This window comes from Lathyrus oleraceus, chromosome 2 (assembly GCF_024323335.1).
Source record: "Lathyrus oleraceus cultivar Zhongwan6 chromosome 2, CAAS_Psat_ZW6_1.0, whole genome shotgun sequence".
NCBI classification, from domain to species: domain Eukaryota; kingdom Viridiplantae; phylum Streptophyta; class Magnoliopsida; order Fabales; family Fabaceae; genus Lathyrus; species Lathyrus oleraceus.
This window is the reverse complement of record NC_066580.1, coordinates 179,618,338-179,640,993: the sequence shown is the minus strand read 5'-3', so window position 1 is coordinate 179,640,993 and position 22,656 is coordinate 179,618,338. Positions and strand designations below refer to the sequence as shown.

The following is a 22,656-nucleotide window of genomic DNA, read 5'->3' as shown; positions in this document are numbered from 1 at the left end:
TAAAATTTTTGTTTGATTCTAGAAGTTTTCCTAGAAATTTTTTGTTTTGTTATTGAGATCAACTCGTAAAAAATCTCTAATCAGGTCGTTAGCTCAGCCCGTTGAGAAGCTTTCTTTTAGTTGGGAAATGTTAGTGTAAAACTTCTAGATCTACTTGTATCGAAGGTTTATGGGCATAACCTACAAAAGTTCAATATTATTGTCAAATCTCAAAAAGATCTCTTGGGGATAAGAGTAGGCCAAAGTTCGGTCGAACTTGGATAATTCTCGGGTGCCACCTCTCTAACCCTAATCTTTTATTTTCTGCGATTTACTTTAATGATCTTACTTTGCACTGCTTTTTATCTAGATATCAAAAATACTAATACGTCTTGCTTTTTAAGCAATAAAAGCTTGAAATTAATCGTTATTTTTTAATACCATAATTCACCCCTCTTATCTTTAGAGTCACTTGTCCAACATTAATCTTGCAGGTCCCCTCGCGGAACAATATTAGAGTGGCTTGCACCAACAGATCAAAAATTGGAGTAGCTTGAAACACCGTGTCAAGAACTGCGTCAAGAACTCTGATTTTCGATCGGTACAATTAACATTAACATGACACTAAATAAAAATATAATTAATTTAATTACCATTGAAATGAATTTTGAAATACAACATCAATATTTAAAACATCTATAATTTCTTAACCCTGATTAAATATCTTATTTTCTTTCTATTTCACTTTTCATCGGATCAACTTTTATAAAATTTCTTTATCCATTAAGATATTATTTGGATGTATGGATATCACGAAACTCTTACCCAAATATCTATCTATAAACGTTCTCCCTTATCTTCTATAATAAAAGCTTGGGTGAGAAAATAACCTCAGAGTACCATCAAGCAAAGAACCGTTTGTATTACTACATTTAGAAAAAAAGTAAACACAAAACAATGACTTATTTTGGAAAAACTCAAAACAAACCACATGTTGTGTGTGTTCCATTTCCAGCACAAGGTCATATAAACCCAATGCTTAAACTAGCAAAACTTCTTCATTTCAAAGGTGGTTTTCATGTAACCTTTGTTAACACTGAATACAATCACAAACGTCTTCTAAAATCAAGAGGTCCCAACTCTCTAAACGGTCTCTCCTCTTTTCGTTTTGAAACTATTCCCGATGGTCTACCTGAGTCCGATGTGGAAGGCACACAGGATATACCTTCTTTGTGTGACTCCACTCGAAAAACATGCCTGCCTCACTTCAAAAAACTTATATCTAAACTAAATAATTCTATAGACATCCCTCCTGTTACTGGCATAGTTTCCGATGGTACCATGAGTTTTGCTTTGGAAGCTGCTGAAGAAGTTAATGTCCCTGTCGTTCTTTTTTGGACAAACAGTGCCTGTGGCTTCATGTGTCACCTTCAATTTCGCCAGTTAATTGAAAAGGGCTTAACACCACTTAAAGGTACCTAAATATTGATTTCTGATATTCATTGTTAATTCTGATATGAACTGTGACATTACATAAATATAAACAGATATTGTGTGTTTGATATGCAGATTCAAGTTATGTGACAAATGGATACTTGGAGACTACCATAGATTGGGTACCAGGCATTAAAGAAATACGATTAAAGGATTTTCCAAGCTTCATCAGAACTACGGACCCAAATGACGTTGTCATTGATTTTCTATTATGGGAATGTGAAAGAGCTCTAAAAGTTTCTGCAATCATTTTAAACACGTTTGATGCGTTAGAGCAAGACGTTTTACAAGCATTCTCTTCCATTAATAATTTACCTCCGGTTTATTCCATTGGTCCATTAAATTTTCTTTTCAAAGAAGTTACAGATAACGAACTGAACTCAATTGGTTCCAATCTTTGGAAAGAGGAGCGAGAGTGTTTAAAATGGCTAGAAAGCAAAGAACCTAACACAGTTGTTTACGTCAATTTTGGAAGTATCGCGGTAATGACCAATGACCAATTAATTGAATTCGCTTGGGGACTTGCTAACAGCAAGAAAACATTTTTGTGGGTTATAAGACCAGATCTTATAACCGGTGAAAATGCTGTTTTACCTCTAGAGTTTTTGGAAGAGACGAAAAATAGAGGATTATTGTCAAGTTGGTGTCCACAAGAGGAAGTTTTGGATCATTCAGCCATTGGAGTTTTTTTGACACATAGTGGTTGGAATTCAACGTTGGAAAGTGTGTGTGGCGGTGTTCCAATGATATGTTGGCCTTTCTTTTCGGAACAACATACTAACTGTCGATTTAGTTGTCAAGAATGGGGAATTGGTTTGGAGATTGAAGAAGCTAAGAGGGATAAGATTGAGGGAATTGTGAAAGAATTGATGGATGGAGAAAAGGGTAAAGATATGAATGAGAAAGCATTGAAGTTTAAAGAATTGGCAATAGAAGCTGCTTCGGGTCCATATGGTTCTTCATTTGTGAATTTGGACAACATTTTTCATTTACTTTCATAAAACTTCAAAACTTTAAATCGCTTTCTTGTTGTTGTCGTCGTCTTTCATTTGGGCTCTACCAATGTTGTTATTGGTACTGTCTTAGTGTGCTGTTTCACTTTAATAATGTAAGAACTCTTTATAGATATTGTAATGATTATTTTTTTGTTTGAGATAAAACACACCCATAAACAGAAAGACAAAGTCCCGTTGAACCCAAATCAGCCTGATAAAATAATTTATGTCATAACATTTGAAGAAAGGTTGCATCAATATAGCTATATCAACAAGAATCAAACACACAATCTTTGGATAAATAGTAAAACACGTTACCATTCACCACAGACCCTTCATGTTAATTTATTTCATCATATATTTAATATACCGTTTATAATTATAATAGATTAATAAATTAATTAAACTTAGTTGAACCACTTGCATGAAATTCTGAAACAACATAAACAACAAGTAATTATTTTTATTAACTTCCAATATTCCAATATTATCTCATACAAATTGCTATTTCCATTTTAAATTATATGTTACTCCTATTTTGTAAAATATTTTGTTTTATATTTTAAGTTGTTTTGCAATATAAATTAAATATTAATAAGTTTTTCTTATCATACTATCTACTATTTATATTATTCTTTTATTTCATCATTTTTTCATATCATTAATAAATGATATATAATTTATTTATAAAATTAATTATAATCTAAATTTGTGTGAAATATCATAAAAAAATTATTATTTAGGACGAAGAAAGTATCTCATTTAAGTTATGCACGATTTTTAAAAAATAATTGATAGTATTTATTTTATTATTAAAATAAATCTGATTTATTATAATATTTTATTTTTAAAAAATATATTGTTCTTTTTTCATTTTATTAAATTTTATCTCTATTCTTTAATTTTTAAAATTATTATATATTAATATATTCAAATTAATATTCAATTATTTTGTGTTTTATTTTATAATGTATTTATATTTTATTAATTTTTTATATATTAAATATTTAAGTATTATTTTATATAACTTAGACATGTATTAATATATTATATTATTTATAAAAAGTAATAAAATATTTAAAAATATATTATATTTAAAATAATATAATTTTTCAATTGTATTTATAATAAATATTATGAAGTTTTATTTGAAATTTTGTGTAAAATTTAATATAAAAAATAATATGTTTAAGGTTGAATAATTCAAAAAATTTAAAGAGGGGTAATAATTTTTAAACGCATAATACAATGTAGACAACCCTATAAAATCCAACATAGTTTGAATTGGTGTATTTAATATCGAATAATTTATTTTTGATGTATTTAATATCGAATAATCCATTTTTGGTGTATTTAATATCGAATAACCCGTTTTATGAGCTATACATACTCGGTCGAAAGGTGTTAGATAGTTTTATATTGATTATAAATAAATTATATAAATATTGAAGAATATAATTCATATATTTAAGATATTAAAATTTAAAATAAAAATTTAGTGTCTTTCTCTTATGATCTAAGAACAATGACTCATTAAATATATGATGAAACAAATTAACATGAAGGGTATGTGGTGCAATGGTAATGTGTTTCACTATTGATTCAAATGTTGTGTGTTCGATTTTTGTTGGCAAAAAAATTGAAAAATTGGTTTTTTCTTTTTTTTTTTTTTGAAAAACATGGTTATTTTAAATAAAAAAAATCAACTCTCGTCCTATTGGTAAGAAAATATTTATTTTTAGGTTAATTGAATAAATATAATATATATATATATATATATATATATATATATATATATATATATATATATATATATATATATATATATATATATAAATTATTTATTCAATCAATCTAAAAAAATCAACTTGTTTTTATAAATAGAAAGAGAGAAAATATTATTACAATCTAAATTCAGCTTTTAGCAAAAGTTTTTAAAGTCTTGCAACTTTGACTTAGTGTTTGTTTGGTGAGGCGTTACATTTAACGCGGATTTGATTTTTGAAAAGCTACTACGTAGCTTTTGCATGAAAAGTGAAAATTTACTGCTAAATTTTCATTGCAGATGTGAGTTTGAGTGGTGCCAAACCAAACACATACTTACAACACGTCAAAGTACTTGGTTGAAGATAATTTAAACAACGAGTTAACTTGAGTAACAAACTTCTCTTCACCATGAGAAACATCATTATTATAGTGGTAGCATAGCTAACTTTTAGTTGGTTGTAGTTAGTTACAGCACTAGCTTCTATATATAGACATATTGTAACAAACTTATGGATGAATCAATATACAGCTTCTTATTATCCTTTATCTTCTTCATTGAGTTTTAGTTTTCTTTAAATTTCATCATGAAAATGAAGAATTTCACGACGGTATCAGAGCTTTGCGTATCATTTTTTTATTATTCACGATGGTTCGTGGTGGTGGTGTCGCCGTTAATTGTGGTGGTAACAATGGTGGTAATGGTGGTGGAAACATTAATGCTCTAGTTCAAGATCCTTTCTCAACAACCTAAAAATGTATACTATGTGTATCCTTTAGAGGGCCCTTCTTCTGTTTCAGTTAGTCAATTCTCAATCACTCCAATTACCATGTGTGGCCTCAATCCATGAGAAGAGTTCTTGGCGGAAAGAATAAATTTGATTTTGTTGATGGCTCAATTTCTGTTCTAGTGGAGTTTAATCCAAATTTCAATGCTTGGAATCAGTGTAATATGTTTGTTCGTTAATGGATCATGAATTCGGTTGAAGATTCAATTGCACAGAGCTTTGTTTTCTATGAAAAATCCATTGATGTGTGGAAACGGGCTCAAAGAACGTTTCTCATAAGGTGATTATATCTGAATCTCTAAATTACAATGTGAAATCTTTGGTTTAAAGAAAGATTCATATTCTATTTTAGAATTGTTCACAACTTTGAAGGTTCTTTGAGAAGAATTCGAAGCGTGTCTTCCTATTTGTCGCAACTCAAAAAATGAGAACACGACTTAGCGAAGCACAATCACACGCTCGCAGGATGGACTAAACAGAGTCGCCACCGAACTTTATTTATTCCTAAAAAGGAAAGAAGAAATATCAATAAAACGCAAGAAAGAACGATAATGATATTTGTCATCGGAACCAAATTAGGGTTCGGGAGTCGATTATGCAAGGGGAAGGTATCAACACACCTCACGTTCGTTGTACTCAACGAGAACCATTAAGCCTTTCAAGTTATTAAGAGGAAAAGAAGAATAGGATCAAAAGAAAAGAGAAAATGTTTTTTTGGATTTTTTATTAGTGTGCCTGACAAGATTTACGAATCTTGCTCATACGTATCTCCTGGTGCAATAGAGAACTCAAGGCTTATGTAGTTCTAGGTAGAAACGTACCAATGACAAATGGAACTCAATGATACCAATAATGATACCAATGACAATTGGTACTCAAGGATACCAATAATGATTGGATTTGAAAACAAATACCAGTAACAACTAACCTTTGAACAAGATGCCAGTGACAACTGGACTTCAGGGAGCGATAATAAGAATTGGGTTTCAAGCAATACCAATTATAATTGGACATTGGATATACCAATATCGATTGTATTCGCAAACAATTCTAGTGACAACTGGACTTTGAAAGGTGCCAGTAACAACTGGACTTGGGGGTCCAGGGATAACAATCAACAACGAGACCAGGATTAATGCAAATGAGTGCAAAGTACCCTTTAGGCTATGCATGACTTGATTTTTCTATTATGCACAATATGTGAATGATCATGATATGCAAATGCTAACATTATATAGACTAGGAGTTTATAGAAGTTTTTAGAGAGGTTTTGAATCCTCAACACTGATAACTTAATCAAGTGATGGTGATAGATGCATTCAAAAGAGGATCTATCAAGCTTGACAGTTACAACTAGCTAAGGGAATCCTTTCAGAGGACTGATGGGTTGTGCTCCGTGGAGATCTCGTTCATTATCCAGGAGAGTCTTACAACCTTGAGACTTGCGGGAAAACAAAAGATTTCCTTTTAATATTCTGACACGTCAAACTAAAAATTGTGTTTTTCAATATGTTGAAGATTCTTTTTAAGTACAAAATTTTCATTATTAACAAATAAATGACATTTTGCATAACAAATAAAAATCAGAGAAAAACAACAAATGATAGCAATTGATAGGAAAACTTGTACTTATTCAAGAATGGTAGCACATCAATGGTGTAACTCCATGGAATGTTACAAATTTGAAAATGGCATCGGGAAAAGGTTTACATTGAATCACAATGACCACTACTACCCTAATAACCATGACTCCACAAAAACCTTGCATTTGAAGGGAGGAACTATATTTATTTTTTGCCTTTGCCTCTTTTGTGTTGATCAACTTTGTCTAATAAAATTGTTGCCTTTTGTCCCTTACTTTTGTCTGGACCGCCCTTTCGAGTTTCAATCCGCCGGGACGCTATTTTTTGCCTAAGTCGTCTTTTCAAGTTTTAAACTTAGCGAGCTATCATTTATTATAATCTCTAACTTTTTCCTGGACCGTCCTTTCGTGTTTTCAGTCCACCGAGACGCTATTTTTTCCCTAAGTTGTCTTTTCAAGTTTTGGACTTAGCGGGTTCTTATTAGGTGTAGTATCTTTTGACTGCATCAGAGTTCACAAGGGGGGGTGAGCTCTTCGCTATCCATAGTTATGAGAAATTGAGCACCTCTAGAGAGTGGTTTATTTACAATGTAGGGGCCTTCATAATTGGAAGTGCACTTCCCACGTGAATCCTTGTGTATAGGCAAGATCTTATTGAGCACGAGATACCCTTCCTTGAACCCTTGAGGACGAACTTTCTTGTCAAACACGCTCTTAGACCAATGTTCGTACAATTGTCCATGGCACAAAGCGGTCATACGCTTCTCATCAATGAGGTTGAGTTGATCACAATTGTTTTGGATCCATTCAGCTTATTATAGCCTAGTCACCATCAGAATTTTCATTGAGGGTATCTCTACTTCGAATGGGAGAACTACTTCCATCCCATATACCAAGGAGAATGAGGTTGCCCCTGTTGAAGTGCATAATGAGGTCTGGTATCCAGGAAATTCAAAGGGTAGCATTTCATGTCAATCCTTATAAGTTTTCACCAACTTTTGTAGGATCTTCTTGATGTTTGTTGGCATCTTCAACAACGCCATTCATATTTGGACGATATGAGGAAGAATTATTTTGATAAATCTTGAATCTCTCGCATAACTTTGTCATTGTCTTGTTGTTCAGGTTTGAACCATTATCAATGATAATCTTTCTTGGAACTCCATAACGACATATAATCTCCTTTTTGAGAAGCGGGCAACCACTTGTCTCGTCATGTTGGTGTAGGAAGCAACTTCTACCCATTTGGTGAAGTAATCAATAGAGACCAGAATGAAGCGATAATCATTGGAAGCTTTAGGTTGTATGGCACCAATCACGTTGATGCCCTACATTGAGAAATGTCAAGGCGATGTAAAAATATTCAGCAGCGTTGGCGGCACATGTACTTTGTCAGCATAAATTTGACATTTATGATATTTCCTAGCATAGTTGAAGCAGTCAGATTACATGGTCAACCAGTAATAACTAGCTCTCAAGATATTTTTGGCCATGGCATGACCATTAGCATACGCTCTAATGGATCCTTCATGAATCTCCTTGATCAACAGGTCTGCTTTGTGTCTATGCACGCATCTGAGCAGAACCATGTAATGGTTTCTCTTGTAAAGCACATCATTACTCAAAGAGAATTTGGATGATAACCTTCTTAGAGTTTTCTTATCCAACAATGTAGCATCTGCTGGATACTCCTGACTTTGTGGATAGCGCTTGATGTCATGAAACCAAGGTTTACCATCAGTTTCCTCTTCATTCAATTTATAGTATGCATGCTTATTTCTTCGCTCTATTTGGATAAGCTAAGCTTCATTGCGGAACCTGATTTGGTACATTGATGCTAACGTTGCCAGAGCGTTATCCACTTGATTTTCTGCTCTTGGGATATGATGAAAAGTGATGTCATCAAAGTATTCCATCAACTTCACAACATAAGCGCAATATGGGATCGGTTAGGCATCACGGGTGTCCCATTCACCTTTGACTTAATAAATTACCAAGGTTGAGTCTCCATACACCTCAGGAACATTGATTTGAAGGTCAATTGCAGCTTCAATACCAAGGATACAAGCTTCATACTCTACGACATTGTTTGTACAATCAAAGCATAACCTTGTTGTCAAAGGCGTATAACCATCTTTTTGATTCATCAGAACATATCCCACACCATGACCATTGTAGTTGAAGGAATCATGAAATGTGAGTTTCAATCGAGATCATGGTCCGGGTCCTTCCTCAGTGCTTGGGATCTCACAATCTTTTATCACCATAATATCCTCATTCGGGAAGTCAAATTTCAATGGTTGATAGTCTTCAACCGGTTGATGTGCAAGGTACTTTGCCAACACACTTCCTTTGATAGCCTTATGGGTTACGTACTAGATGTCGTTCTCATACAAAAGCATCTGCCAACGGGCAAGTCTTCCGGTCAAGGCAGGTTTTTCAACAGACTCAAAGTCTAGCCACTCCTCTGATTCCTCATTGGCTAACACATGCAATAACTCAGTGAACCTTCTGATCCAAAAATTAAAAGCCAATATCTTTGAGGTTGATCTCCTTAAATCTATCAAAGGAGATGCTCGACTTGGCATTGATGTTCGATAATTGTTGGCTGAACTCAATAAACACTGGATGTTTGGCTCTATAGTTCAAATCCTTTTTGAGTTTTAAGCTTAATTCGATCAAGTATGCAAGTACATTGATCTCAAACGAACTAACAACGCTCAAGTTCAACAAGTGAAAGACGCCATGATAGTGGCATGGGACCTAAGCAGTGTATCTGAGCAGGAAGTTGACAAGCTCGAAACCAAGCTCCAGGAATACACAAGAAAGATTTACTTGATGATCGAATTTCACAACGTCGAACAAAGATTGCAGAGTTGAACAAAGAGATCGACAACCTAGAGAAGAAGAAAGCTGAGCTTGCACGGGAAAAGTCACTTCCTGCCAATGAGATGATCGACTAAGAAGCCACCAAGTTTGTTGAACATGCTGAGGTTGCCCTCAACCTGGGGCTCAAAATCAACTCTCTAGAAGAAATATGTGATCGACTAACTACCGGACTCGACTTCTCTAAGACTAAGCTTGAAGAATTTAAGTCGAAATTTCCCGTTTAAAATGTATTTTTATTTCCCTTTATTTTGATCTTTTTAATGACAATGTCATTTTGGCACTTTATTTAATACCATTTTGACGCTCATTTCTTAATTCATATTATTCCTTAGCAATTCAAATTTCTTGTATCATAGGCGTATACCTTTTCAAGTATTTACCTTTTACTCTTAAAATTCGTTTGTCATTTGTTGACTCTTCAATTTCATAAGCATTGTTCGAAAATGCTTAAATCATCCTAAATGAGCCTTCCCAATTAGGAGACGATTTTCCTAGAGTTTTATCTCTTGATCCATAGGTAATATGACTTTCCAAACGAGATCTCCAATCGAAAATGTTTTCACTTTAACCTTCTTATTATAAGTGATAACACTGAATCACACCGCGTATTTGGCTCGGATTGCACATGTTTATTAGGCCTTTATTATCATTTTGCTTGTGTTATGCTTTCTTTTGTGTTTTTTTCAGGTATTTAGCTCTTTCAGAACCTTTGCAGAAGGAACGAAGCAAAAAGACCAAAAAATTAGGGTTTTCGGCAAATATTGTACTCGTGGCGTTCTGCACAGCAGCGCTATAGGAGAAGCCATGACACATCAACCCTCAACCAAGAGGAAATTTCCATGATCCTATGAACTTCCCCATTTACTCACATGGCGGGCGCCATGGAGGGGTGGCGGCGCCATCTTTGAATTCCATATTCCCACTAGAGAGCAGTTGAAGGGCATCCTGGTCTTTGCATGCTGTTGAGTCCGTCTATAAATATGTTGTTCTAGTTTACTTCCAAATCGCCCAACTTATTTTATAACACTAAGACTATAATATCATTTGTAAAAGCGGTAATCCGTCACATCGAGGGGTTATCGCACCTTAGTGTAATTGAGTTTGAGCACTTTGATTTTGCCATCATCTTTATTTTCAAAGTCAAAGGTTCATTTACTTCCTTGTACCAGATTTAAAGTCTCCGTTTGGAGCAGGTTCTAATTTAATCGCCTTTTTATTTTACTTTCCATGCCTTACTTTATTTAATTCCTTGTCATGCTTTACTTTATTTAATTTTCTGTCATTGTCTTTACTTTATTTAATTTCCTGCCATTGTCTTTACTTTATTTAATTTTCTCGCCATTATCTTTATTGCTCATTTTAATTGTTTTACACGCTTTACTTGTTCTTCACGCCTTACATTCTAAACTTATTTTCATCATGTTCAATATCGTTGTATTTGCTTGTATTACCATGTCTGGCTAACTCTTTCAAAGGTTAGAATGCAAGGATCACGGTTAAAAAGATGTTTCACATATTGCATCTGTAGAAATGCTTTAGGGGCTGTTTTGATTTTTAATTCGAGTTTTCTGAAACAAACTTGGTTAATTTTAACTACTCAAGGAGTGCGAAAGCACCCTGGCTTAGTTAACTAGGAATTTTTATCACTTTAAGGAAAAACGATATTTGAAACTGTTTTCGGACGCGTTGATAGATTTAAAATTAGCAAACTCCTTGGGTAAACTTTCCGAATCAAAATCACTTTTGAACTAAGCTTACGAGTCTTATTTCTTCAAAATAGGTTTACTACTTTAGCGTTATGCGCACCTTTTATAAGTGACAATAAAAGGCCTTAATTTAAGGGTAAACTCGGTTCTGAATACGCGAAAGCGACAGTTCCTGTTGAATGGATTCTTTTCAAGAGTAGAAAATATTTCCCCATAAATAGTTCTATTTAGACAATCGAAGCATCGTTTAACTGACGTGAAATACATTCAAGCCTATCTTTATATGCATTGTATTTATCATTTTCTTTATCTACTGTTATTTTGCGACATCAATATCTCATTTGTACCGCTTTAGATAAACATTGTAGCAATAGTAATCGATAGATTGACGATTTAGTCTCTGTGGGATCGATAATCTTTTATATTACTCTGACGCGATTTGTGCACTTGCAAATATAGCGATCAAGTTTTTGGCGTCATTGTCGGGGACCAACTTCGTCAAATTTCGTACCCTGTTTTTACAGCGTCTAGACTAAGGTATTATTAGTCGGTAAATGCGAAGAACCCGTAGTACCGGAAATTTAGTAGATCCTTTAACGGAACCCGAATGTTACACTCGTACGCGCCTCTTACTCATCTGAATTAAGAAAGCTATGGCCGAGAATCGCGACCGGAGACCTCTTAAGGAATTTGCCCAAACCTCTGACGAAGAACCTAGTTTTAGTATAGTAAACTCCCTCATTCCTGCCAACAATTTCGAACTAAAACCATCTTTATTGCCATTAGTGCAACAGAACCAATTCGCGGGTCTCGCTACTGAGAACCCAAATCAACACTTAAAAGTCTTTATCCAACTGGCCGACACCTTTAAATCCAATGGTGCTTCACCTGATGCGATTCGTTTAAGATTATTTCCTTTCTCCCTCAGAGATAGGGCACATTCGTGGTTAGATTCACTTCCAGCTAACTCAATAACTACCTGGGAAGACCTTAGGAGAGTATTCCTTGCTAGATATTTTCCCCTAGTAAAACTGTTGTTCTTCGAAACCAAATAACTAAATTTACTCAAAACTAAGGAGAATCACTTTTTGAAGCTTGGGAGAGATACAAGGAGCTATTAAGAGTATGTCCACACCATGGCCTAGAACAATGGCTGATCGTTCATACATTCTACAATGGACTCCATTATAACACAAAGATGAGCATCGACGCTGCCGCTGGTGGCGCGTTGATGAACAAACCTTACTCTGAAGCTTGTTACCTAATTGAGGATATGGCCCAAAACCATTACCAATGGGGAACTGAACGAGCATCAGTAGAGAAAAAGGAGACCCAAGGTGGAATACATGAGATAAGTTTTATGGACATGATGCAAGCGAAAATGGACGCTTTAGCCCTTAAGGTAGAACATATTTCTACAAACTCTAACACCGCAACGGTAGTCCACACAGAGTGTGAACTTTGTGGATCTAAAGGACACGATTCGGCGGAATGTAATCTTTTGAACGACCTGAACACCGACCAAGTGAATTACGCCCAAGGTAACCCATTTTCAAACACTTACAACCCTGGATGGAAGAATCACCCGAATTTTCCTATAAAAACCAGAACCCTATCCCAAATTTTGCACCTCAAAGACCACAAGGTTTTCAAGCCCAAAAACCAAATCAACCTATGCAAGTTGTGCCCCAAAAGCCTAACCTTGAGAAGATCATGGAGAACTTTATATTAGGCCAGACTCAGCAAAATAAAGAATTCCTAAACTAGAACATTCACGTAAACGAACTGATAACGCAATTAGGGACTAAGGTTGATCAGATAATTACTCACAATAAGATGCTTGAAACCCATATCTCACAGGTAGCACAAAACCAAGCCCCGCACACTATACCTGGAGGACAATTCCCTGGACAACCTCAACTCAACCCTCGAGGACAAGCTAGCATTATCACATTACGAAGTGGGACCGCTTACGAAGGGCCTTATAACCCAGCAATGAGCGAGTCCAAAGCTTCTAAAGAAAATATACCTACCAACCAAGGAGGGGAACCAGTGGAACCCGAAAAACAAACCGACCAAGAAGGAGAAGCCAAGGATAAAACTTACAAACCACCACCCCCGTACAAACCACCAATCCCATATCCGCAAAGACTTAAACAAACCAAAATCGATAACCAATACCAAAACTTTATAAAAGTAATAGAGAAGCTTCATGTAGAGATTCCTTTCACCGAAGCCATCACCCAAATTCCATCTTACGCCAAATTTCTCAAAGATATATTAACCAACAAGCGTAGGCTTGCCGATCCCAAACCCTTGGAATGCAACTTTATTTCCGAGAATAAACTTGCTAAGAAGGAGAAAGACCCTGGGAGTTTTTCTATACCTTACATTCTAGGGAGTCATGAGATCGACAAAGCTTTCCTAGACTTAGGCGCTAGTGTGAGTTTAATGCCTTTAGCTGTGTGTAAAAGGTTAAACTTAGGAGAATTACAACCAACTAAGATGTCCCTCCAATTAGCCGATAGATTTGTTAAGTATCTTGTAGGCATATTAGAAGACATCCCCATTAGGATCGGTCAACTTTATATCCCAACAGACTTTGTGGTCATGGATATCAAGGAAGACGACAATATCCCTATCCTTTTAGGTAGACCATTTTTATCAACAGCGGAGCTATAATAGATGTTAGAAGAGGAAAATTAACTTTCGAAGTAGGAGATGAAAAGATAGAGTTTATTCTTTCAAAGTTCCTGATGGCACCAATCATAGGAGACGCATGTTACGCGATTGATATCATAGATGAATGCATAAGGGAATTTGATCAAGAAGAACCTATGATCGAACCATTTTCAAACCCGAATGAAAAGGATGACGAGCTAAAGGAAACGAAACCTCACACTAACGAATGTTTGGCCCTTACTCCAGACCTTTCACCAAACTCTCAAAAACCAGCTCAAGAACTTAAGAAATTGCCCAAGAACCTAAGATACGAGTTTTTGGATAACGAAATGAACCGCCCAGTAATAGTTAGTGCCACCTTAAACCAAGACGATACAAACCAACTCTTGAATGTTTTATGAAGATACCCATATGCCTTAGGATACAACATCTCTGATTTAAAAGGTATAATCCCATTCGTGTGTATGCATAGGATCTCGCTAGAGGAGGATTTGAAACCTTCTAGAGAACATCAGAGAAGAATCAAACTTGTAATGAGTGAGGTGGTAAAGAAGGAAGTCCTTAAACTGCTAGAAGTTGGTATAATCTATCAGATCTCCAATAGTAAATGGGTAAGCCTTGTACATGTGGTACCCAAAAAGGGAGGCATCACAGTCGTGCATAACGAGAAGGGCGAGCATGTGGCTAAACGTATAGAAGGCGGATGGTGTATGTGCATAGACTATAGGAAACTCAATAAGGCAACTAGGAAAGACCATTTCCCCCTTCCATTCATAGATAAAATACTTGAGCATCTTGCCAGACACTCTTAATTTTGTTATCTGGATGGATATTCTGGATTTTTCCAAATACTCATACACCCCGAGGATAAAGAGAAAACAACCTTCACCTGTCCTTACGGAATATTTGCTTACAGAAGAATGTCGTTTGGACTCTGCAATGCGCCAGCTACTTTCCAATGTTGTATGATGTCAATCTTCGCAGATTATCTCGACAGAATTATGGAAGTGTTCATGGATGATTTCTCGGTATGTGGGTTTGACTTTGAGAATTGCCTCATTAATCTTGAGAAAATCCTAGAAAGATGCGTAGAAGTTAACCTTGTATTAAACTGGGAGAAGTCCCACTTTATGGTTAAAGAAGGCATAATGTTAGGACATATAATATCTGAAAGAGGAATTGAGGTCGACAAAGCAAAGATAGAAGTGATAGAAAACCTTAACCCTATTAGACTTGTTAGAGAAGTCCAAAGTTTTCTTGGACACGCCGATTTTTACCGACGCTTTATCAAAGATTTCTCTAAAATAACAAAACCCCTGACTGGCCTTCTGATGAAAGACGTTGAATTCATTTTCAATGAAAAATGTATTGAAGCCTTTAGTCATTTAAAACAAGCGCTAACTTCAACACCTATTTTACAAACTCCGGATTGGACTCAACCTTTTGAAATAATGTGTGATGCTAGCGATTTCGCTGTATGAGCTGTTTTAGGATAAAGAAAAAATAAGAAATTACATGTGATATATTACGCTAGTAGAACCCTAGATGCCGCTCAACTCAATTATACGACAACAGAGAAGGAACTCCTAGTTGTAGTTTTTGCAATTGATAAATTTAGGTCTTATCTTGTTGGATCTAAGATTATAGTTTATACAAACCATGCAGCTATCCGTTACCTTCTAAGCAAAAAGGATGCGAAGCCTAGGTTACTCAGATGGATCCTTTTGCTACAAGAGTTCGACTTAGATATCCGAGACAAAAAAGGAACAGAAAACGTAGTTGCTGACCATCTTTCCAGACTAGAGCATTTGAAGCTAGACCATTTACCTATAAATGATGATTTCATCTATGACGGATTAATAGCTAGGTTAGATACCGTTCCCCTTGAACCTGATAGAGACAACCTTGAACAGTTTCAGAGATTAGCAGAGTACCATGGTACGCTGATTTTGTGAATTATCTAGTTGCTGATATCATCCCACCTGACCTCAATTATCAATAAAAGAAGAAGTTCTTTAAAGATGTAAGACATTTCTATTGGGACGAACCACTCCTTTTTAAAAGAGGAACGGATAACATTTATTTTACTTGCCATGCCTTACTTTATTTAATTCCTTGTCATGCTTTACTTTATTTAATTTCCTGCCATTGTCTTTACTTTATTTAATTTCCTGCCATTGTCTTTACTTTATTTATTTTTCTCGCCATTATCTTTATTGCTCATTTTAATTGTTTTACACGCTTTACTTGTTCTTCACGCCTTACATTCTAAACTTATTTTCATCATGTTCAATATCATTGTATTTGTTTGTATTACCATGTCTGGCTAAATCTTTCAAAGGTTAGAATATAAGGATCACAGTTAAAGACATGTTTCATATATTGCATCTGTAGAAATGCTTTAGGGGTTGTTTTGATTTTTAATTCGAGTTTTCTGAAAAAAACTTGGTTAATTTTAACTACTCAAGGAGTGTGAAAGCACCCTGGCTTAGTTAACTAGGAATTTTTATAACTTTAAGGAAAAACGACTTTTGAAACTGTTTTCGGACGCGTTGATAGATTTAAAATCAGGAAACTCCTTGGGTAAAGTTTCCGAATCAAAATCACTTTTCAACTAAGCTTACGAGTCTTATTTCTTCAAAATAGGTTTACTACTTTAGCGTTCTGCGCACCTTTTTATAAGTGACAATAAAAGGCCTCAATTTAAGGGTAAACTCGGTTCTGAATACGCGAAAGCGACAGTTCTTGTTAAATGGATTCTTTTCAAGAGTAGAAAATATTTCCCCATAAGTAGTTATATTTAGACAATTGAAGCATTGTTTAACTGACATGAAATACATTCAAGCCTATCTTTATCTGTACTGTATTTATCATTTTCTTTATTTACTGTTATTTTGCAACATCAATATCTCATTTGTACCGCTTTAGATAAACATCGTAGCAATAGTAATCGATAGATTGACGATTTGGTCTCTGTGGGATCGATAATATTTTATATTACTCTGACGCGATTCGTGCACTTGCGAATATAGCGATCAATAAGCCATGTCAACTCGCTCTTTTTGTCTTATCAAGATATCCATCGCTGTCAGTCTTTCTTCATCCAAATAGACCATCTCATGTAACATCATACTCCAATAATGATTGGATGAAATCTCATCCCAGCTTTGAATTAGGACTGATTGCAAGTAAATTTCAATAGGTAATACAACTTCATGTCCATAAGTCATTCGAAACAGAATAGTATTTGTTGCTTCTTTAGGAGATGTTTGACATGCCCATAAGACTTGGTCTAAAGTTTTATGCCAATTCTCTTCCTTCTTCCTAACATGCTTCTTGATCAAACCAATAACGACCTTATTGGCTGCTTCAACCTTGCCATTTGCTTTATCATAATAAGGCATCGAAGTTAATAACTTAATTCCAATTTTATAAACAAATTTCTGCATCTTTTGACCAACGAATATCGACCTTTGATCTGTCGAAATGGTCTTGGGGATTCCAAACCTATACACAATGTGTTTTTGAATAAACTCTATTATCACATTTTGGTCAACATTAACTAAAGGAATTGATTCTATCCATTTTGTAAAATAATCGATGCTAACTAAGATGTATTTCTGATTTTCAGAAGATGTTGGTCGAATTTCACCAATCAAATCTAGAGCTCGTCCTCTAAATGGCCATGGCTTCACAATAACATGTAATTTACTTGCAGGGACATGTTGAATGCCTGAGTGTACAAGACATTCTTGACAACCCTTGGAGAAATCAATACAATCTTTCAACATTGTAGGCTAATAGACACCTTGGCGACAAAACAACTATCTCATATTGTTCCCCCACTTGATGGGCACCACATGTCCCACTATGAACATTCGACACAACCAAGTATGCCTCAATTTCACCAAGGCATTTAAGTAAAACCCCTTCAGGGGTTTTGTTGAATAATTAATTCCTTATAATCATGTAACTTAGAGATATGTATTTTACCTTTCGATCAGTTGATCCAATTGGATTCTCTAAGTATTAGACTACTGGTCTTCTCCAATCGGTATCAGTCAGATTTTCAATAGAAAAGACTTCAAAGTTTTCTGGATCTGTTGATCCTTACTTAGTCATCACTAGATCCTACAGGGACAACCTTGTCACTTTACCCTTCCTCGAACTTGATTAAATCTTCTAGTTTTTCATTTTACACTTTGTACCCTAAGGAAATTTGCGCCAACTCATTCGCCTCTTGATTCTCAAGTCGAGGAACATGTTGAATGTCCACAAAGTCGAAACATTTGATTAGTTGATTAACTATAACAAAGTACATGATTATGTTCTCCTTAATACATATATATTCCTTTGTTACTTTCTTCACCACTAATTTGAATCTCCTCATACTTCGACTCGTCTTGCCCCCCCCCCCCCCAAAATATAACAAGATCTCAATACCAGCTATCAAAGCCTTGTACTCTCCCTTGTTATTTGAGCAAGTGCCTTCAATTTTATATCTTAACTTGGTCTGAATCTTATTTGGAGGAATGATCAAGATTCCAATTCCATTCCCATTCTTATGACTGGAAGCATCAAATTATAACTTCCACGGTTCTGGATCTAAGTAGTTTAAAGGTGTCTCGACTATCGAATGATTCAGGATAAAGTTGACAAACACATGCCCCTTCATGGCCTTTAAAGGCACATATGTTAGAGAGTGTTCTATTAAGGCAATAACCTATTTCCTAATTTGACTATGTAAGATTGGTCTGGGAAACATATGCTTAATAACATCAAAATGAGAAGACATATACACGTCGATCGATTGTATATATTGCTTCAATTTCATACATGAAAATACAAACAAGGCACATCGTTTCTATAAGACTATACCTAATTTATGCATCTTTCAAGACTTGACTGAGGTAATATATGGCCCTTTCGACGCCATTATCATCCTCTTGTGCTAATATACTTCCTATATTCGAGTCTGGGGCAGAAATATACAACCTCATGCACCTATTTCTACTTGGAGGGGACAAAATGGGAGGCTTCATCAAGTACTCATTTATTTTGTAGAAAACCCTTTGATGCTCTGGCTTCCAAATAAACTCTTCCTTTTTCTGGAGGAGTAATGAAGATAATGCTCGAATCTTTCCACTTAGGTTTGAAATGAACCTCCTTAGAAAATTAATTTCCCCCAAAAGAGATTGAAGCTCTTTCTTGGTTGAACGAGGTTCAGTTTCCCTGATAGCTTTTGTTTTTTTCTAGTTAATCTTAATTCCTTTCTTATGGACAACAAAACTAAGAATATCCCCACCTTTCACACAAAAAGCACACTTAAGAGGGTTCATTTTTAGTCTGTATTTACTCATTCTTTCGAATGAGTTTTGAAGGTGGTCAAGATGACCATTTCTCGACGCAGAATTAATGACTATATCATCAATATACACATTCATAAACATTTTGATATAATCATGAAAGATAGAATTCATTACCCTCTGGTAAGTTTCCCCAACGTTCTTCAAGCCAAATGACATCACTACCCACTAGTAGGTGCCTAAAGCTCCCGGGCATCAAAATGCCGTCTTCGACACATCTTCATCTGCAATGAGTATTTTGTTATAATCTGAGTAAACATCAAGCATAATAAGATATTTAAAACCCACTTCTGAGTCGACCAACATCTCAGTGACATCCATTGGGTATTCGTCTTTTGGGGTTGCAGTGTTCAGATCTCTGAAATCGATGCATACCCTTAACATTCCATTTTTCTTAATCACTGGAACAATATTTGCAATCCATTCGACATACCTTTCCATTTTGATGAACCTTCTCTTCAGGAGTCTTTCGATCTCCTCCTTTATCTTGAACATGACCTTTGGTGCAAACCGCCTAGGCATCTGCTTGACCGACTTTTTCCCCAGATTTATTGGCAGTTTCAATTCCATCAATTCTCTGTTCAAACCTGGCAATCTTTAAAATCATGAAGTATATTAATTACCTCCAACCTTAGATTCAGATTGATGTTGGCACTGATGTAAGTCGACCATTTTGTAGTTCCATCGCCCAAGTAAATTTCTTCAAGTGGGTCTTGACGCTACATCTTTGTATTAGACGTGGCATGATCCTTTTCAAATCCCAAACGCTCATCATCATAGATGTGGTCAAGCCTCTGGTCTTTTCGACCATCGTTTTCTAAGCCAGTTGATCGCATCTCTTAGACTGGTGACGATCCAACGCTTATCCTTTAACTCATGTCGAACACTTCTAACTCATTGGCTACAATAACCATGTGTGGTATTTCAGCCTCTAATGCTGTTTTTAATCTGTTCTCGGCTACGTAAGCCAAATTTCGCTTTGAAGCTTTGAATTCCTACATCGTCATCAAATCAGTTGCCCCAACCAGTTGTCCAGATTTTGACATAAGTCCTCTCACCCATAATTTCCATGTCCCAGATGAATCCATGGGTTCGGTGGAGTTTAATGTTAGACACAAGATTTTGATTCTGCAATACATCTCTATGTTTTGATGATAACAAAGAATGAAACAATTTGGTACCCTAATAATTTTCTGTAGTGTGCAGGATTCTAAGTTAAAATGACTCTGATGAAACGAATATTTGGCATATTCATTAGTCCAGAAATGCTGACCCAACACAAAGAGAAATCAGATCTGACTCTGAACATAATACATCTGAAGAGCAATCAACTGAAGAATCTGACTGTAGTTTAAGCTCTGATTCTGAAGACTCTGCAAGAGATATCTGAAGACTCTACGAGAGATATCTGAAGACTCTGCGAGAAGATATATGAGACTCTAACTCTGAAGACTCTGATCATGCACACTCTGACACATGCTCAGAAACACGCCATCAGATGCCACCTTATCAGAAACTTAACCTGGAAGCATTCAAATTGTGGTACAATTCCTTTTAAGGAAACAATTGATTATATTCCAAGACTGCTATGGAAAGGACAAGAAATTTAATACATTTATCTCCCACAACTAGCACAAAATCCTTATTGATTTTCCCCAACGGTATCATCTTAAGTGTTATATAAAAGACTTTTTACAACTTGCTAAAAACAGGACTTTGATACACAACTTTGATACAATAACATTCTCATACTTGAAATATTTTTCACCATTATTGTTGTAAGAAAAAGCTTCCATATAAGAGTTGTTGCTCAATATTGTGTGGTTGTCTTTCTTTGTTCTTAAAGTGTGTTTATACTATTTATCTAGAAGTATCTAGTGAAACACTTGTAATTCTTAAAATTATTTGTAATTCATCAAGTGACTTGTTTAGGTCTGTAGACTTGAGAGGGCTAAGAGGTTGTTAAACTCTTAGACGAAGTTTGTAATCTATTGAGATTAGTGGATTAAGTCCTTATTTAAGGCGAAATAACTTTGGCTGGGTGGACTGGAGTAACTTTGAGTTTCAAGCGAACCGGGATAAATCATTTATGTTGTTAGTTATATTTTGTGTGTGTGGTGTTGCAAAAAGTTTTTAATTCCTGTGAAAATAATTCAAACCCCCCTTTCTTGTTTTTCTCTACCTTCATTTAAGAGAATATAATGCCTCCTCTAAAGGCATGTAAGCAAACCCCGCTAGTGTGCAAGGTGTAACACCCTTCTAAAATACCCCAATAATTTAATTAAATATCAAAATATAACATCAGAGTAATTATGCCCTTTAAGGGTGTCACACAATATTCCACACCATTCAACAATATAACGGTCATGCTCTTTTATTAATTCCAAACATAAACATTTGCATAAAACACAGCGGATGTAAATTTCATCAATCATGTAAAACATTACATGTAAAATGGTCCTCAACCAACAATAAACATTTAAAACAAGTTAAAACAACCCATCCCGATGTTACATCTATCAGAGCACGACCCACTAAGGAGACTACACTAGACTCCAAGCATTAACTTCTAATCAACTCACTGCTCGTTACCTGAAAAACAGTTGTAAGGGTGAGTTCCTCAATCGATATAATAAGTATTATAAAATATTATGTCATGTTAAGTAATCTAACACACTTCATCACCCTAATCCAAACATATATTCGGTAACAGCACATCAACTCAACAGAATACTCAACACCAACACAAACACACGTATAATACTGGAATACATCCATTCATATTATACGCCATACATATATTATGCAATGAGACTCCATGCATGCCCCCCCCTTACCTGAGTTAATCCGGCAGTCTCCGAGCTCCAAGCTTTTCCTTCCTTCAACCTTCGTTCTCTGGCTTTTTGCCCTTTCTGCCTCTTTTCCCTTTTCACGTGAAAATAACCTTTTTACCAAAAATGGGATTTTTCTAAATTCCAACTTATATATGTTCCAAATTATATTATTATTCCAATAATAATAATAATTCAATAATTCCAAAATAATAATAATAATAATAATCCAATTATCTAATTAAATTAATAAATCTATTATTAACTTAATTTAAATAATGATCATATTATTATCGGGGTGTTACAACTCTCCCCTACTAAAAGAGTTTTCGTCCTCGAAAACATACCTCAAGCGAACAACTCTGGGTAAGACTCCTTCATCTTACTCTCCAGTTCCCAAGTCACATTGCCACCTGCTGGTCCTTCCCAAGCTACCTTCACCAAGGCAATCTCTTTACCCCGCAACTGCTTCAACTCTCGATCCTCGATCCTCATAGGTGATGTTTCAACAGTCAGGTTATCTCTCACCTGTACATCATCTACTTGGACTACATGCGACGGATCATGAATGTACCTCCTC

At 35.3% G+C, this 22,656-nt stretch overlaps 2 protein-coding genes and 1 non-coding gene across 3 annotated transcripts; 1 reads left to right on the top strand and 2 right to left on the bottom strand.

Moving 5' to 3' along the window:
• The first annotated feature begins 847 nt into the window (after positions 1 to 847).
• On the top strand, positions 848 to 2,633 carry LOC127118765 (7-deoxyloganetin glucosyltransferase). The gene is made up of 2 exons (XM_051049024.1): positions 848 to 1,453; positions 1,549 to 2,633. The coding sequence occupies exons 1-2, from the start codon at positions 937 to 939 to the stop codon at positions 2,472 to 2,474; spliced, it is 1,443 nt and encodes a 480-aa protein (XP_050904981.1). The 5' UTR covers positions 848 to 936; the 3' UTR covers positions 2,475 to 2,633.
• A 9,600-nt stretch (positions 2,634 to 12,233) lies between these two features.
• LOC127124838 (small nucleolar RNA R71) lies at positions 12,234 to 12,340 on the bottom strand. Its single transcript, XR_007804316.1, has one exon. It is a non-coding gene; the product is annotated as a small nucleolar RNA R71 (small nucleolar RNA).
• Positions 12,341 to 16,914: 4,574 nt separating this feature from the next.
• LOC127122511 (uncharacterized) lies at positions 16,915 to 17,670 on the bottom strand. Its single transcript, XM_051052832.1, has one exon. It carries the CDS (start codon positions 17,668 to 17,670, stop codon positions 16,915 to 16,917), a length of 756 nt encoding a protein of 251 aa, XP_050908789.1.
• Between the last annotated feature and the right edge of the window lie 4,986 nt (positions 17,671 to 22,656).

Bases quoted from the DNA above. Each gene is read 5' to 3' on its own strand.
- LOC127118765 (XM_051049024.1), top strand. From the start codon at position 937: ATGACTTATTTTGGAAAAACTCAAAACAAACCACATGTTGTGTGTGTT. The intron at 1,454-1,548 runs GTACCTAAATAT...TTTGATATGCAG, and splicing joins GGGCTTAACACCACTTAAAG to ATTCAAGTTATGTGACAAAT.
- LOC127122511 (XM_051052832.1), bottom strand. From the start codon at position 17,670: ATGTTGAAAGATTGTATTGATTTCTCCAAGGGTTGTCAAGAATGTCTT.